General features: G+C 37.7%; 1 protein-coding gene across 2 annotated transcripts in view; it reads left to right on the top strand.

The window, feature by feature from the left end:
• HEXB (hexosaminidase subunit beta) overlaps nt 1–19,236 on the top strand; it is a 106,685-nt gene that overhangs the window by 83,590 nt on the left and 3,859 nt on the right. Inside the window, exons 11-13 of one of the 2 annotated variants that reach the window (XM_053701416.1) lie at nt 217–391; nt 10,672–10,762; nt 11,471–11,575. In XM_053701416.1, coding sequence (XP_053557391.1) covers nt 217–391; nt 10,672–10,762; nt 11,471–11,575 — 371 coding nt within the window. The remainder of the gene's footprint in view (nt 1–216; nt 392–10,671; nt 10,763–11,470; nt 11,576–19,236) is intronic. The other variant, XM_053701415.1, reaches the window with a different exon arrangement.

The raw sequence follows: 19,236 nt of genomic DNA, 5'->3' as shown, positions 1-19,236 counted from the left end.
GTTGGTTGGTATGTTATTTTCTTGCAGGACTACAATGAAGCTACAGGGTGTTTTTAAGTTCCTTTAAATGTTTCCTCTCAATTGATGGCAAAAATTTCTTTTTCTAGGAATGAAACCTGCCTTGGGCCTTAAATGCTGGTGTTTTTCTGATTGGAAGAAATCGCATAACAAAATGTTGTTTATGAAATAATTAAGGTTTATGTTTAAATTTCTCAGTTGAAGGCAGAAACCGTTATTGAAGTTTGGAAGGAGAGGGAATATCAAGAAGAAATGGCAGCTGTTACAGCTGCTGGGTTTCATGCCCTCCTTTCTTCTCCCTGGTACCTAAACCGCATCTCATATGGTCAGGATTGGATACAGATCTACAGAGTTGAGCCTTCGAATTTTACTGGTGTGTTTTTTTTTTTTTTAAAGAGCCTGTTTCACTTTTTCTTTTTTTTCCTGAACAAGTTGTTCGCTGATGCGCGTCAGTGCTCCTGGGCATGCAACTTTTATCACTAACAGTTATTTAATATATTAACAATTCTGTTAAGAGACGTAGGGCTCGATGAGTTAAAGCTCTCTGGGGTGGCGAGAATATTAAAGAATGCTCGCCAGTCCTTCTATTTCCCTGGTGGAATGATCTAAAGCAACTTTTTACCCTGAAAACAGGGTGTCTAAATAAGGGTTGTATACAGCATTTTCATATGAGGAGGATATGCACACATTACAAGTACGCAATACAATTTGTATTTTAAAAATCTTACACAATGAATAATTGAATAATTTACATAAAAATACACAGAAAAAAACGTAACAAAATTCTTCACCAAAAATCGTATTTTATCAAAAATGGAAAAATTTGTATGTTAATTACACAGGAATAAACCGTATCAAATATGCACAGCGTAAATCATAATTTTAAATATACTGGATGTGCAGAAATTCCTACTTTTTAAGTACAAAATATAGGGCTGCAACTAATGATTATTTTCATAATCGATTAATTGGCCGATTATTTTTTTCGATTAATCGGATAAAAAAATAAATGATTTTTTCTCCTATATTTAAAATAAAATCCACATACTGAGTGTTATAAATATAAACTTCTGACTAAAACTTTACATTAAACAACTTTTGAAAAGAGGTAGAACTAGTAATAGCTAGACTATCACTGTTTATAACATTCTGTTATTCACTCTTCCAGAAACTTTGCATTGAATTGCAAAAATGTCAACATGTCTACATGCTCCTAGCTGAGGCTGGCTCTATTTTTGACTGCAGCAGAGAAGTGGCACTCAGATGGTGTTGAGGTGTCTGAGATGCATAAATAGATTTTGTCAATTTTACCAAGGTGGGCTATTTATCTTTGTTAGTTCTCCACCAATGCAAGGGAACTCTCAACAAAGTAAGCCTGGACTTAATTTTAACATAAAAATATCTTGAATATCTATATGCAGTGGTAAATAACCAGCTATAAGCTTAGGGTGAGAAATATCTAGTCCACTCTTAAAATAACAGATATATACTTACAGAGGTTGAATTTGGTACATATTCCAATTAATTAAAAATAGGAAGAACAATAAAAAAGGCAAAAGGGCTAAAGACTATATATCAGTAAAAGGACACAGCCTTACACATTTATCTATAGTGTACAAATATCAACAATAGCAAGCGATCCGCTAAAAATTGTGCAAACAGGTAATAGTGACATCAATTCGTTTAACAAATGCCATCAATCTAGGGCTAGGTGTAAATAACAAACTTGGCACTATATCATGCAAAGCATAGTCCCAAATCACCTGATTTTATATAAACATTCCAAATTATGACTCCTATTTTATTTATGGGTTGCGCATAAGACCGGAGTAGTTGTAAACTTAAAGTGAATGTCAAGTTTTCAACTCCTGAAGCCTCCTAACACTACTTTAGCACTTCGCTATTCCAACCGCTAACTTTTTAAAATAAATAAATAAACCAATTCTATTAAAGTTTAAAAAACAACTTAGCTCCGGTTTGCGATGGAACTCCTCCCATCCGGCACTTCCTTGAAAGCACGCACCCGTGGAGCTCTTACTATGCGCCCTTACTATGCGCATGCGTTCAAGAGAGAACCTGCTGGCGGAGCTGGAGGATTTCGCATTCAAGGGTTGCCCTCCTCTGTATATCCCCCATGACAGGGAGCCTATTGTGTTAAATCCCCCGGCAGGCAGAGCTGACAGTATACTCTACGAGACACGCATGCTCTATCGATACAACATAGACTATGTTGTATCAATAGAGCATGCGTGTCTGTGGACGCGCATTGCTTCCGAATAGGAGATTCTCATGTAACGCATGCGCAGAAGCAGTGCATGACGTTTGAAAAAAGGGGCTGGACGCCACAGGGTGGAAAACACTATTGGAAATCCTTGATGTCAATCAACGAGAAAAAAAGGAACTAAATAGCGGGTGGAGGAAGCGCGATTAAAAAAACAAATGTATAATGTATTTTTCAACTTTCCATTTTAAGACCTGCAAAAACGATGAATGAAAGTCCCCCTAAATTGTTTTGATTTAACATATGGCGTAAACGGGTATGCTTGAGTTGACATTCACTTTAAAAATAAACGTATACTGTCCTAAAAAGGTGAAAAGTATAAGTCTGTAGCCGTCCTTTAGGCTAAGGCCATAAACATAAAACACAATACCATGTGCAGGAGCTCATCAGAGTGAAGCAGCTGGTGCTGTGCACAGACCAACTAATTGCAAACCAACTAATCGATTGAGATTCATTGACAACTATTTTCATAATCGATTATTATCGATTATGCCGATTAGTTGTTGCAGCTCTAACAAAATACAAATAGTTGTTTCTCCAACATTGGTGTGTCTGGTCCACGGCGTCATCCTTACTTGTGGGAATATCTCTTCCCCAACAGGAAATGGCAAAGAGTCCCAGCAAAGCTGGCCATATAGTCCCTCCTAGGCTCCGCCCACCCCAGTCATTCTCTTTGCCGTTGCACAGGCAACATCTCCACGGAGATGGTTAAGAGTTTTTTGGTGTTTAAATGTAGTTTTTTATTCTTCTATCAAGTGTTTGTTATTTTAAAATAGTGCTGGTATGTACTATTTACTCTGAAACAGAAAAGGATGAAGATTTCTGTTTGTGAGAGGAAGATGATTTTAGCAGTAACTAAAATCGATTGTTGTTTCCACATAGGACTGTTGAGATGAAGTAACTTCAGTTGGGGGAAACAGCAGACTTTTCTGCTTAAGGTATGACTAGCCATATTTCTAACAAGACCATGTAATGCTGGAAGGCTGTCATTTCCCCTCATGGGGACCGGTAAGCCATTTTCTTAGTCAAGCAAACAGAATAAAGGGCTTAATATGGGCTATAAAACTGGTAGACACTTTTATGGGCTAAATCGATTGCTTTATTTGGGCATTTTATACATGTTTATGCTGATAATTCACATTTATAAACTTGGGGAACGTTTTTTAACGTCAGGCACTATGTTAGACACCTTTTCCAGTCAGGGAGGGCCTTCCCAGTTGTAGGCTGAGCCTCATTTTCGCGCCATTACTGCGCAGTTGTTTTTGAGAGCAAGACATGCAGATGCATGTGTGAGGATCTGAAAGTAGCTGGAAAAGTTTCTAGAAGGCGTCACTTGGTATTGTATTCCCCTCTGGGCTTGGTTAGGTCACAGCAAAGGCTATAGCTGGGACTGTATAGGGGTTAAATTTGTAAACGGCTCCGGTTCCGGTTATTTTAAGGGTTAAAGCTCTGAAAATTGGTGTGCAATACTCTTAATGCTTTAAGACACTGTGGTGAAATTTTGGAAATTTTTGAACAATTCCTTCATACTTTTTCACATGTTCAGTAATAAAGTGACCAAAATAATTCAATGGGCGGAGGATCACTCCTGCCACCTATCTGCGATCCACATCCCAGGTGTGGAAAACTGGGAAGCGGATTATCTGAGTCGTCAGACATTCCATCCGGGGGAGTGGGAACTCCACCCGGAGATCTTTGCCCAACTAACTCAATTATGGGGCATTCCAGACATGGATCTGATGGCGTCTCGTCAGAACTTCAAGGTTCCTTGCTACGGGTCCAGATCCAGGGATCCCAAGGCGACTCTAGTAGATGCACTAGTAGCACCTTGGACCTTCAACCTAGCTTATGTATTTCCACCGTTTCCTCTCATTCCCAGGCTTGTAGCCAGGATCAAACAGGAGAGGGCCTCGGTGATCTTGATAGCTCCTGCGTGGCCACGCAGGACTTGGTATGCAGACCTGGTGAATATGTCATCGGTTCCACCATGGAAGCTACCTTTGAGACAGGACCTTCTTGTTCAGGGTCCATTCGAACATCCAAATCTGGTCTCCCTCCAGCTGACGGCTTGGAGATTGAACGCTTGATTCTATCAAAGCGTGGGTTTTCAGATTCTGTGATAGATACTCTGGTTCAGGCCAGAAAACCGGTAACTAGAAAGGATTTACCATAAAATATGGAAAAGATATATCTGTTGGTGTGAATCCAAAGGATTCCCATGGAATAAGATAAAAATTCCTAAGATTCTCTCCTTTCTACAAGAAGGTTTGGAGAAAGGATCTGCAAGTTCTCTAAAGGGACAGATCTCTGCTTTATCTGTCTTACTACACAAAAGACTGGCAGCTGTGCCAGATGTTCAAGCATTTGTTCAGGCTCTGGTTAGGATCAAGCCTGTTTACAGACCTTTGACTCTTCCTTGGAGTCTAAATCTAGTTCTTTCAGTTCTTCAAGGGGTTCCGTTTGAACCTTTACATTCCATAGATATTAAGTTACTATCTTGGAAAGTTTTGTTTTTGGTTGCTATTTCTTCTGCTAGAAGAGTTTCAGAGTTATCTGCTCTGCAGTGTTCTCCGCCCTATCTGGTGTTCCATGCAGATAAGGTGGTTTTGCGTACTAAGCCTGGTTTTCTTCCAAAGGTTGTTTCTAACAAGAATATTAACCAGGAGATAGTTGTACCTTCTTTATGTCCGAATCCAGTTTCAAAGAAGGAACGTTTGTTACACAATTTGGACGTAGTCCGTGTTCTAAAATTCTATTTAGAGGCTACAAAAGATTTCAGACAAACATCTTCTTTGTTTGTTGTCTATTCTGGTAAAAGGAGAGGTCAAAAAGCGACTTCTACCTCTCTTTCCTTTTGGCTTAAAAGCATCATCCGATTGGCTTATGAGACTGCCGGACGGCAGCCTCCTGAAAGAATCACAGCTCACTCCACTAGGGCTGTGGCTTCCACATGGGCCTTCAAGAACGAGGCTTCTGTTGACCAGATATGTAAGGCAGCGACTTGGTCTTCACTGCACACTTTTGCCAAATTTTACAAATTTGATACTTTTGCTTCTTCGGAGGCTATTTTTGGGAGAAAGGTTTTGCAAGCCGTGGTGCCTTCCGTTTAGGTAACCTGATTTGCTCCCTCCCTTCATCCGTGTCCTAAAGCTTTGGTATTGGTTCCCACAAGTAAGGATGACGCCGTGGACCGGACACACCAATGTTGGAGAAAACAGAATTTATGCTTACCTGATAAATTACTTTCTCCAACGGTGTGTCCGGTCCACGGCCCGCCCTGGTTTTTTAATCAGGTCTGATTAATTATTTTCTCTAACTACAGTCACCACGGTACCAAATGGTTTCTCCTATATTTTTCCTCCTGTCCGTCGGTCGAATGACTGGGGTGGGCGGAGCCTAGGAGGGACTATATGGCCAGCTTTGCTGGGACTCTTTGCCATTTCCTGTTGGGGAAGAGATATTCCCACAAGTAAGGATGACGCCGTGGACCGGACACACCGTTGGAGAAAGTAATTTATCAGGTAAGCATAAATTCTGTTTTTGTTTTTTTTTCTCTTGTCAAATGAACTGAACATTGACGTTTCATGGGCATTCATGAAATTGCGTCTCTAATCACAGTGTAATTCTGTAAAGAATTTTTCACAACAGTTAAAAAAATTGAAAATACTTATAACCCTAATAGACAAACATTTTAAGATGCTATACGCAGAAAGCAGCGTGATGTGACTTTTATATTGGCTTAAAGGGACAGTAAACACCAATTTTCATATAACTGCATGTAATAGACACTAATATAAAGAATAATATGCACAGATGCTGATCAAAAAATCCAGTATAAAACTGTTTAAAAAACTCCCAGTTTAGCTCTGTTGAAAGGTTAGCTGGAACACCTACTGAAAGTGACTGTATAGCAAAAATAGCAGACCCCCCCCCCCTTCCTCTGCATATGAAAAGACCCTTTACACAAACAGGAGCAAGCTGGAGTAGGTATACATCAGTATACTTCTAAAACTTTGGGGCTTGGTTAGGAGTCTTAAAATCAGAGCAATGTTATTTAAAAATAAGCAAAACTATACTTTTTTTTTTTTTTTTTTTAAACAAACAAACCTGTATGGGCTATATAAATGGATCATATACAAAAAATGTATGCAAAGAAAAATCCTAGTGTATAAAGTCCCTTTAATTTTTAAAGGGCGCTCACTGCTAACTTCACTCCATGGTGCAGTGTTTCTTTTTTCAGCGAGCTCCATTTCTTTCAATAGAAGTCATATGGCCACCCGTTTTTTACGATAATTCCACCAGGGCGGCCCCTGCAAGTCTTGGCGAGAAAATCCGTGTCTGAAATTGTGAGTTTTTGATCATCGGACCCCAAATCTGCATATAGTTTTTGTAGTTCTAAATTCCATGTTTCACACATTGAAACAGTTTAAAGAGTAGCTGTTTGATCCAGAACTAGTCAGTCTTTTATTATGCCAAAACACTAGTGTGCTTATGTGTTTTCACCTTACAAAAATCAAATTTTATTGACGTTTCGGGGAATACACAATCCCCTTCTTCTGTGTATTCCCTGAAACGTCAATAAAATTTGACTTTTATTTGGTGAAAAATCCTGTGGTGTTACTGTTCCTGTTTGGATGATATTTGTTCAGTTAAAGGGATACTAAACCCACATTTTTTTTATTTCATGATTTGGATAGAGCATGCAATTTTAAGCAGCTTTCTAATTTACTTCTATGATCAATTTTTCTTTGTTCTCTTCCTATCTTTATTTGAAAAAGCAGGAATAAAAGCTTTGGAGCGGGCCTATTTTAGATTGAGAACCTGGGTTGTGCTTGCTGATTGGATGGCTAAATGCAGGCACCAATCAGCAAGACCTATCCAGGGTACTGAACAAAAAAATAGGCCGGCTCCAAAGCTTTCATTCCTGCCTTTTCAAATAAAGATAGCAAGAGAACGAATAAAAATTGATAATAGGAATAAATTAGAAAGTTGTTTAAAATTGCATGCTCTATCTGCATAATGAAAGAAAAAAACTTGGGTTTACTATCCCTTTAAACATCCAGGTGGAGAAAAAAAAAAAGAAAACATTATTAAATTAGTGTACAGCAAGATCAAATCCATTTGAAATATGCCAACTAAAATTTAAACATTGCTTTAATAAATTCTGTTTATTCCCAAAAGGATGGTGTCAAATCTTAGACTCTAATCACTAATTCCATTGTTCTCTGCAGGACCTATTTTATGGGCACACCACTCGGCTGATTTTACATTCTACGCTGCTTAAAATTTAAGTCAATATTAAGATAAAATTAGCTAACCATTTTTTTTCAATGTTTTATTGCAAATATTACTGATATGTTATAATCAACAGAACATGTTATAATATTGCAAAGTATTACACTACCACCAGCCATCTACTTATATTGCAATCCAGCTGCCAAAATGTTCTGTGGAGAACACTAAGGGTCAGATTACAAGTGGAGCGCTAAATATCGTTTGCTTATAAGCGATATTGGCAAGTTAATGGAAATGCGAACACAAGCTCTAGGAGGAAGCATTGTGCACATGAGAGAGCGCTTCCATAGGCTTCTAGGGAGCCTCGTTCTGATGCCATCACAGACGGCATCAGAACCTCACGCAGCAATGGGGGTCGCACAGCATTTTTAAATATATATGTATATAAATCTATACATTTATATTTATGTATATATACACATATTACACCACACTCCCACCAACTTTAAAGCCCCAAGACTGTCTAATGCAGTGTGTTTTTTTGTTGTTTGTTTTTTATTTTTGTTTGAGGGCATTTGGAGCACTTTTAGAAAATGAATGGCTGGTTAATTATTGCGCTCCCGCAAATGGCAAATTTGCCCGTTTTGTGGGACTGCAATAATTTAGCACTCAACTTGTTATTCAGCCCTAAATTGGAAACATTCATATATGTATTTAATTGATTTCAGTCCTTCCTGTCAATTGTTAAAGCATTAGATTGAGGCCAGTCCGCCAGAATGGATTTGAATATTTACATATGCCTATATATCCATATAATTTTGAGCTCTTTAGGTTGTTGTTAAATATGCCAACCCCATATTCCTTCATTTGGTTCTGCTCTAGTACAAACCTAAGAGTTGGGGGTAATGTTCTGTTGCTATGTTTTATCTATCTATAAGTTTTGTTCTTTAGAAGTCTTGCTGGAGTTAAATACATTTTGCAGCATTGTTTTTTTAACTCTTTTATGCCCGGCACAAGTGTTTTAACATCAGAATAAAGTTCAGATGTAAACACTTGCTACAAAAATGAAATCACACGATAGTCAATGTGTGATCACGTGATTTCAAGCCCGGGATTGGATCATGGGGGACTGCCTATGTTGCTAGGCACGCCCCCAGTCCGATCTTACGTTCATCAAAAGGGAAGGCTGCAGGACACCTTATAAGGTAGTATGTTCCATGCAGTCCTTCAGCATAAAAGCCAATAACTTTTAGGACGGCATGGAATGTCCTAATGGCGTGAAGGGGTTAAATTAGGTTATGGCGAGTGCTACAATACAACATGTGTGTGTTGATGTGCACGTCTAAACAGATTAAAAAATAGTTTCCAGTGCAAACGTCTCAAAGTAATATTTCCAGAGAATGTTTTAAATGGTTTTGGAATCAAAATGTTATAAATGCTAATTTTAGGTGTTGTTGAAACATGGCACAATTATGTTGTAAACATACAAATGAACATGTTCTTGTATTTTATGTCAGAAACATTGAAAGTGCTTTGTTGATAACACAAAAAAAGTCTAGATCCTGCATGTTGATGTATGAATGTATTTATATGTACAGTATATCACTACAAGGGTGCTGTACCGCCAAAGCATAGGAAAACAAGAGAAGGGTAAGCACTTTCTGCTAAAATAAAAATGCATTAAGAAAGAAAATGACATTTTGGGGCACATAGTATCTTAGAGATATTTTTGTCTAAATAAATGTATTCAGTCCAGCTCGTGCCACCCTTTGTATTGTCTTTTCACTCAGTTCATCAAAACTATCCTAAGAATGCAGCTTTAAACGCATGCAATTCTAATTTTCAATACTGCGAGCTGTACAGCTGCTGAATCCGATAACAGAAAAAAAAAAGATGGATGGGCAGTCGATGAGCCAGTTCATTAGGAAAATGTGGGGGTGTAGACAGTTTGCTGGGGGATCATTTAGGAGGCTCTCATAAAGTCAGTAATTGAAATGATTAATAGAGATAATAAAACAGTATATATCAAACAGACACACCATTATAGTATATTGAAATATATTACATATTCAAAGAAATAAGACTAAAACAAAGTCTCAAATATATATTTATTTTAAGAAGTCTTGTAAATAGCCGATGCAGCTCCTCTCCAGACAGATTAGGGTAGAACACCAGTCAACTGGAGCAAATCTACGAGTGAGAGAGCGCTTCAATTGCGCAATAACGAGTTCACTTTCAGAATAAAGTCATCAAAACACAATAAATGCTCTCACAAGTCATGAACACAATGTGCAAAGTTTTCAGTCTGGGCTTGTTGGCAGCTGTCCTTTTAGTAGTTAGGATCGCTTATAAATAAAAGAAAAACAAAATACTTCAGTTATATATTAACTGTTTTTACACTCCGTTAAAGGCACTCACTTGCATAGACCAAGTGCAAGCTTCACAGCTAGCAGTCCTGGTAACTCGGGTGTTCTCTAGGTGATTTTTCAGGTATACAAATAAAAGCTGCTCTAAATGCGTTGGTAATAAAAATACTCCTTAGACCGTTTTTATTAATGCAATAAACAATATAAAATGCTTAACTTGACCTTTAAGTATTAAAAAGTTAAAACCCAGTTGGAGTGTTTTGTTTCTGCTTGGTTCTTTCATAGATGAGAAATTGTAACTAAAAAGACTTCAGCTAGCTAAGAGACTGACAACTTACCCATATCAAAGAGCTTTTGACCTTTTATGGTATTCTAAAAAAAAATTAAATAATTAAAACACATGTACTGTCCCTTTAATCCATTGTGATAGCATAGACTTAAAAACATGCCTAAGAAGTCTTCATGATTTATGTAGCCCTGTGATGTTTATACATAGATTAATTAGTTGATTTGCTTATGCTAGAAGGTGAACCTAGATTATTAAATCTGTCTGCATTTTAGGATTAAAATACATATTATTGCCACACTTTTTCCAATGTACTTTTGACTGGTTCGTTTAGACAAAGGGGACAACGTTCCTATCAATATCTAACTTACTAATTCACTACAGACTTTAATCTATGGACACTATAACTTTTACTTATTGATTTAGTTTGAATATATATATATATATATAACTTGGCTATATTAATAAAGTTACTTTTTTTGCAGGAACTGTGGAGCAGAAGGCATTAGTGATTGGTGGTGAAGCTTGTTTATGGGGTGAATTTGTAGATGCGACCAATCTCACTCCAAGATTATGGTATGATGTGGTTTTGGGGATTGGGGTATATAATAATCCTGTGTTTTGTTATTTTTTTATTTTAATGTATGTTGCTAGGAATCTGCTAAAAATGACCTCTTCAAACCATCCAGTGTAGCTTCATCACCAGTGCCCTTACCCATCTTGTCATGGTGCTGGTACCTATTTGTTGTTCCTTGGCTCATTTTGGTGGCTGAGAAGTAGCGAGAGGCCACCATAAATCCGTTCTGCTAAGTGACCCTCACTGTTTGTTTTATTTAAATATGAGGGAAAGTTTTTTTTTTTTTGTTTTTTTGTTTTTTTACTATTTCATTAAATTAAACAACTAACACTTCCATATTTATTTATCTCTTATTTTTTTTTCTTCTCTCTATTGATTAATGTCACAGAATCTTGCCCAGTGCTACGGAATCTTGCGGCGCTATACAAATAAATGATGATAATGTCACGTTCCAGGGTATAGCTTTATATACCTTAGTGGATAAGTGGGCTACTGCTATACAACCTCCTAATATGGCAACATATTCTCAGACAACTCATGTATGACAGTTCTGAGATATCTTTCTCTCTACAATACTAGATGTTTGCTTCATATAATTCAGTCCATTGCATTACTCCATAAGTAGGGTCAGATACGTTAAAAATATAACCTGACATTTTCATTTCTACATTAAAATGTATGTATGTTCTGTGTTTCATATATTGTAGGCCTCGTGCAAGTGCCGTTGCAGAAAGGCTTTGGAGTAGAAAGGATGTGACCTCAGTGAGTGATGCATACAACAGGCTAGTCAAGCATCGATGTCGCATGGTCAGGTAAAAATGCTTAAAATCGTCTATATACTGCAGTAGCAAAACAGTGTATTTTTTTTTTCTTCAGATAGGACATGTCATTTTAATCAACTTTCCAATTTACTTTAATCATCAAATTTGCTTTTTTCTCTTGGTATTCTTAGTTTAAACTAAACCTAGACAGACTCATATGCTAATTTCTAAACCTTTGAGGGCTGCCTCTTATCACATGCTTTTAAAATTTATTTTCAACACAAACGGCTAGATTACGAGTCTTGCGTTAGCCTTAAAAAGCAACGTTGAGAGGTCCCAACGCTGCTTTTTAACGCCCGCTGGTATTACAAGTCTGGCAGGTACAGGTGTACCGCTCACTTTTCTTCCGCGACTCAAGCTTACCACAAATCCCCTTACGTAAATTGCGTATCCTATCTTTTTAATGGGATTTGCCTAACGCTGGTATTACGAGTCTTGGAAGAAGTGAGCGATAGACCCTCTCCTGTCAAGACTCCTAACGCATTTAAAAGTCAGTAGTTAAGAGTTTTATGGGCTAACGCCGTAACATAAAACTCTTAACTAAAGTGCTACAAAGTACACTAACACCCATAAACTACCTATTAACCCTTAAACCGAGCCCCCCCCCCCATCGGAAACACTTTAATAAAGTTTTTAACCCCTAATCTGCCGACTGGACATCGCCACCACTGTAATAAATATATTAACCCCTAAACCGCCGCACTCCCGCCTCGCAAACACTAGTTAAATTTTATTAACCCCTAATCTGCTGTCCCTAACATCGCCGACACCTACCTACATTTATTAACCCCAATCTGCCACCTCCAACGTCGCTGCAACTATATTAAATTTATTAACCCCTAAACCTAAGTCTAACCCTAACACCCCCCTAACTTAAATATAATTTAAATAAAACAAAATAAAATTACTACAATTAAATAAATTAATCCTATTTAAAAGTAAATACCTATAAAATAAACCCTAAGATAGCTACAATATAACTAATAGTTACATTGTATCTAGCTTAGGGTTTATATTTATTTGTATTTATTTTAACTAGGTACAATAGTTATTAACTATTTAATAACTACCTAGTTAAAATAAGTACAAATTTACCTGTAAAATAAATCCTAACCTAAATTATAATTACACCTAACACTACACTATCATTAAATTAATTACCTAAACTAACTACAATTAAATACAATTAAATTAAATAAAGTACAAAAAAAAACAAACACTAAATTACAGAAAATAAAAAATAATTACAAGAATTTTAAACTAATTACACCTAATCTAATCCCCCTAATAAAATAAAAAAGCCCCCCAAAATATTAAAATTCCCTACCCTATACTAAATTACAAATAGCCCTTAAAAGGTTTTTTTGCGGGGCATTGCCCCAAAGTAATCGGCTCTTTTACCTGTAAAAAAAAAAAAAATACAATACCCCCCCCCACACACATTAAAACCCACCACCCACACACCCAACCCTACCCTAAAAAACAAACCAATCCCCCCTTAATAAAACCTAACACTGCCCCCTTGAAGATCACCCTTCCTTGAGCCGTCTTCACCCAGCCGGGCACAGGTGGTCCTCCAGAGGGGCAGAAGTCTTCATCCGATCCGGGCAGAAGGCTTCATCCAGACGGCATCTTCTGTCTTCATCCATCCGGAGTGGAGCGGGTCCATCTTGAAGCCAGCCGACGCGGAGCATCCTCTTCCGACGACTCCCGACGAATGAAGGTTCCTTTAAATGACGTCATCCATGATGGCGTCCCTTGAATTCCGATTGGCTGATAGGATTCCATCAGCCAAAGTAGGAAAAATCCTATTGGCTGATTGGATCAGCCAATAGGATTGAAGTTCAATCCTATTGGCTGATCCAATCAGCCAACAAGATTGAGCGCGCATTCTATTGGCTGATCCAATCAGCCAATAGAATGCAAGCTCAATTCTATTGGCTGATCCAATCAGCCAATAGGATTTTTCCTACCGTAATTCCGATTGGCTGATAGAATCCTATCAGCCAATCGGAATTCAAGGGACGCCATCTTGGATGACGTCATTTAAAGGAACCTTCATTCGTCGGGAGTCGTCGGAAGAAGAGGATGCTCCGCGTCGGCTGGCTTCAAGATGGACCTGCTCCGGATGGATGAAGATAGAAGATGCCGCCTGGATGAAGCCTTCTGCCCGTCTGGAGGTCCTCTTCTGCCCGGATCGGATGAAGACTTCTGCCCCTCTGGAGGACCACTTGTGCCCTGCTGGGTGAAGACGGCTCAAAGTAGGGTGATCTTCAAGGGGGTAGTGTTTTATTAAGGGGGATTGGGTGGGTTTTAGAGTAGGGTTGGGTGTGTGGGTTTTGATGGGGGGGTATTGTATTTTTTTTTACAGGTAAAGGAGCTGATTACTTTGGGGCAATGCCCCGCAAAAAACCCTTTTAAGCGCTATTTGTAATTTAGTATAGGGTAGGGAATTATATTATTTTGGGGGGCTTTTTTATTTTGTTAGGGGGATTAGAGTAGGTGTAATTAGTTTAAATAAATTGTAATTATTTTTTTATTTTCTGTAATTTAGTGTGTTTTTTTTGTACTTTAGTTTATTTTATTTAATTGTATTTAATTGTAGTTAGTTTAGGTAATTCATTTAATGATAGTGTAGTGTTAGGTGTAATTGTAACTTAGGTTAGGATTTATTTTACAGGTAAATTTGTACTTATTTTAACTAGGTAGTTATTAAATAGTTAATAACTATTTAACTATTGTACCTAGTTAAAATAAATACAAAGTTGCCTGTAAAATAAATATAAACCCTAAGATAGATACAAATGTAACTATTAGTTATATTGTAGCTATCTTATGGTTTATTTTATAGGTAAGTATTTAGTTTTAAATAGGATTAATTTATTTAATTGTAGTAATTTTATTTTGGTTTATTTAAATTATATTTAAGTTAGGGGGGTGTTAGACTTAGGTTTAGGGGTTAATAAATTTAATATGATGGGGTGGCAGATTAGGGGTTAATAACTATAATGTAGGTGTCGGCGATGTTAGGGGCAGCAGATTAGGGGTTCATAGGGATAATGTAGGTGGCGGCGGTGTCCGGAGCAGCAGATTAGGGGTTAAAAATATAATGCAGGTGGCGGCGATGTCGGGGCGGCAGATTAGGGGTTAATAAGTGTAAGATTAGGGGTGTTTAGACTCTGGGTTCATGTTAGGGTGTTAGGTGTAGACATTAATTTTATTTCCCCATAGGAATCAATGGGGCTGCGTTAGAAGCTGAACGCTGCTTTTTTGCAGGTGTTAGGTTTTGTTTCAGCTGAATCTGCCCCATTGATTCCTATGGGGAAATCGTGCACGAGCAAGTTTTGCCAGCTCACCGCTACCGTAAGCAACGCTGGTATTGAGGTGAGATGTGGAGCTAAATTTTGCTCTACGCTCACCTTTTTGCGGCTAACGTCGGGTTTAAAAAACCCCGTAATACCAGCGTTGTCTTAAGGGAGCGGTGAAAAAAAAAGCTCCTTAGCAACGCACCCCTGTTACCGCAAAACTCGTAATCTCGGTGAAAGAGAGTGAAAGTACATGTGGGCTATATAGATAACACTGTGTTCAGGCACAGGGGGTTATTTAAGGTTTAGCACAAAACAATGCTAACTGGAAGACAATAGATAATAAACAGTCACAGTCATGTGATCAGGGGGCTGGAAGAAGGTTCTTGGATACAAGGTAATCACAGAGGTAAAAAGTATTTTAATATAACAGTGTTGGTTATGAAAAACTGGGGAATGGGTAATAAAGGGATTATCTATCTTTTAAAACAATAAATATTATATTGTAGACTGTCCCTTTAAAGAGATTCTGTATTCAGAGCTTGCATAGTAGAAACTCATTGCTCTACGATCAAAGCTGTTGTCCTGATAAACCTGCTTTTGTAATACATACATGTGCTTGGCTAATAGTTTTTGGGTTTTTTTGCAATAATTATGGAATTGGAACTAAAGGCTCTTCTTTTTTACGGAGAGAGCTGTTGCTTCATCACATTTAAAAGAGACACTGTACTATAAAATTAGTTTATCCTTAATGGTCTCCAAATTACTTGTTAAACCTACTGCAGAGTATTAAATAAATGGTAAATTGTTTCTTCATGTTTATTTAAAATGACTGTTTCTTTCATGTAATTGGCAAGAGTCCATGAGCTAGTGACGTATGGGATATACATTCCTACCAGGAGGGGCAAAGTTTCCCAAACCTCAAAATGCCTATAAATACACCCCTCACCACACCCACAACTCAGTTTTACAAACTTTGCCTCCTATGGAGGTGGTGAAGTAAGTTTGTGCTAAGATTTCTACGTTGATATGCGCTTCTCAGCATTTTGAAACCCGATTCCTCTCAGAGTACAGTGAATGTCAGAGGGATGTGAAGGGAGTGTCACCTATTGAATGCAACGGTTTTCCTCACGGGAGATCTATTTCATCTGATTCTGATCTGATTCATCTCGATATACTCTCATATTCCATTACCTCTACTGATAACCGTTTCAGTACTGGTTTGGCTATCTGCTATATGTGGATGGGTGTCTTTCGGTAAGTATGTTTTCATTACTTAAGACACTCTCAGCTATGGTTTGGCACTTTATGTATTTATATAAACTTCTAAATATATGTATTGTACTTATATTTGCCATGATTCAGGTTTCAGTATATTTCATTTTGCAGACTGTCAGTTTCATATCTGGGAAATGCATTTTTTAGGAAAATTTATTTCATACTTGGGGTTTAGTCTTTTTTTAATTGACTGTCATTTTAAATTGACTGTCATTTTAAATTTGCGGGCGCGAAGTTACGTTCGATGACGCAAATTCGTCATTTTCGTCGCCTTTGTCGACGCCAAGTCCTTTCACAAGGTTGCGTCTTCAATGACGCGAGTGAGTCATTTCCGGCTGTTGTTAGCGCCAAAAAATGTTCGATTTGTGCGTCGTACTTGGCGCCAAATATTTTCATTATTTTAAACCCCATTCCTGTATGCCTCTTTTCTCTATCAGAGGGCTAGGCTGTTTGCATTTTTTTCCCATTCCTGAAACTGCCATATAAGGAAATTGATAATTCTGCTTTATATGTTTTTTCTCTTACATTTGCAAGATGTCTCAATCTGATCCTGTCTCAGAAATCACTGTTGGAACCCTGCTGACTGATATCAGTTCTACCAAAGCCAAGTACATTTGTTGTAATCTTGTTGAGATTATATCTCCAGCTGTGGTTTGTAATAAGTTGTCATGATAAATGTGTCTATCAGTAATATTACATTGCCTGTTGCTGTTCTTTAACATCTAATGTACAAGATATATCTGTGAATTTATAAGAATTTATTGCTGATTCTATTCAGAAGACTTTGTCTGCCATCCCGCCTTCTAATAAATGTAAAGGTCTTTTAAAACTTCTCATAAAGTTGATGAAATTTCAAATGACCGACAACATACTGAATTATCCTCCACTGATGAGGATCTATCTGATTCAGAAGATCCTTCCTCAGATATTGACACTGACAAATCTACTTATTTAAATGGAGTACATTCGTTCTTTGTTGAAGAAGTGTTGATTATATTGGATATTGAGGAGACTAGTCCTCTTGGTATTAAAACTAGTAAACGTTTAAATTCTGTTTATAAACCTTCCTGTGGTTATTCCAGAGGTTTTTCCAGTTCCTGATGTTATTTCTGATATGATTTCTAAGGAATGGAAATGCAAAGACCAAAATGAAGCAGCACCACCAAAAGAGTTTCTTCAAGGTGTTTTATTCAGCCTGAGGAGTAGCCAGACCTCACACAATTAAACAACGTTTCGGACACAGACTAAGGACTGTGTCCGAAACGTTGTTTAATTGTGTGAGGTCTGGCTACTCCTCAGGCTGAATAAAACACATTGAAGAAACTCTTTTGGTGGTGCTGCTTCATTTTGGTCTTTGCATTTGTGGGTTATGGCAGGAACCTAGACGCTGGCACACCTTAAGATTCCCTGTGCTGGAAATATGACTATTTCTAAGGAATGGAATAGGCCTGGTACTTCTTTTATTCCTTCTTTAAAAATGTTATCCTTTGCCAGCAGTTAGATTGGAGTTTTGGGAAAAGATCCCCAAAGTTGATGGGGCTATCTCTACTCTTGCTAAACGTACTACTATTCCTATGGAAGATAGTACTTCTTTTAAAGATTCTTTAGATAGGAAACTTGAATCTTATCTAAGGAAAGCTTATTACTTTTGAGGTCTTCTTCTTAGGCCTGCAATTTCTTTGGCTGATGTTGCAGCTGCTTCAACTTTTTGGTTGGAAGCTTTAGCGCAACAAGTATCGGATCATGATTTGTCTAACATTAACTTGATTCAACATGCTAATAATTTCACATGTGATGCCATCTTTTTGATGATATCAAAATTGATGTTAAATCTATATCTTTAGCTATTTTAGCTAGAAGAGCTTGAATCTTGGAATGCTGATATGACTTCTAAGTCCAGAATGCCATCTCTTTCTTTCCAAGGTAATAAATTATTTGGTTCACAGTTGGATTCAATAATTTCAACTGTCACTGGGGGGAAGTGAATTTTTTTGCCTCTGGATAAAGATCTAAGGTAAATCTAAAGCGTCTAACCGTTTTCGTTCTTAAATAAGGAACAGAAACCTAATTCTTCCTCCAAGGAATCTGTTTCCAATTGGAAGCCTTCTTCAAATTGGAATAAATCCAAGCCATTTAAGAGATCTAAGTCAGCCCCAAGTCCGCATGAAGGTGCGGCCCTTATTCCAGCTCAGCTGGTAGGGGGCAGATCAAGATTTCTCAAAGATGTTTAGATCAATTCTGTCCAAAATCATTGGATTCAGAATATTGTCTCTCAGGGGTACAGAATAGGATTCAGAGTAAGACCACCTGTGAGAAGATTTTTTCTCTCATGCATTCCAGCAAACCCAGTAAAGGCTCAGGCTTTCCTGAAGTGTGTTTTAGACCTGGAGTTATCTGGGGTAATCATGCCAGTTCCGTTTCAGTAACAGGGTCTGGGGTTTTATTCAAATCTATTCATTGTCCTAAAGAAAGAAAGTTCATTCAGACCAGTTTTGGATCTAAAACTTTTGAATCGATATGTAAGAGTACCAACTTTCAAAATGGTGACTATAAGGTCTATTCTGCCTTTTGTTCAGCAAGGGCATGATATGCCCACAATAGACTTACATGATGGATATCTTCATATCCCGATTCATCTAGATCGCTATCGGTTCCTGAGATTCTCTTTTCTAGTCAAGTATTACCAATTTGTTGCTCTTCCTTTTTGACCTAGCGACAGCTCTAAGAATCTTTTCAAAGGTTCTCGGTGTCCTACTCTCTGTTATCAGAGAGCAGGGTGTTGCGGTGTTTCCTTATTTGGACAATATCCTGGTACTTGCTCAGTTTTTTACGTTTTTCAGAATCTCACACGAATAAACTACTATCGTTTCTTCGAAGACATGGTTGGAGGATCAATTTACCAAAAGTTCTTTGATTCCTCAGACAATGGTAACCTTTTTAGGTTTCCATATAGATTCAGTGTCCATGACTGTCTCTAACAGACAAGAGACGTTTTAAATTGTTTGCAGCCTGTTGGAATCTTCAGTCTCAGTCATTCCCTTCAGTACCTATGTGCATGGAAGTTTAGGT

The sequence above is a fragment of the Bombina bombina genome, chromosome 2, assembly GCF_027579735.1.
Source record: "Bombina bombina isolate aBomBom1 chromosome 2, aBomBom1.pri, whole genome shotgun sequence".
In the NCBI taxonomy this organism is placed as follows: domain Eukaryota; kingdom Metazoa; phylum Chordata; class Amphibia; order Anura; family Bombinatoridae; genus Bombina; species Bombina bombina.
The sequence above is the reverse complement of the archived record's forward strand: the minus strand, read 5'-3'. Positions and strand labels throughout refer to the sequence as shown.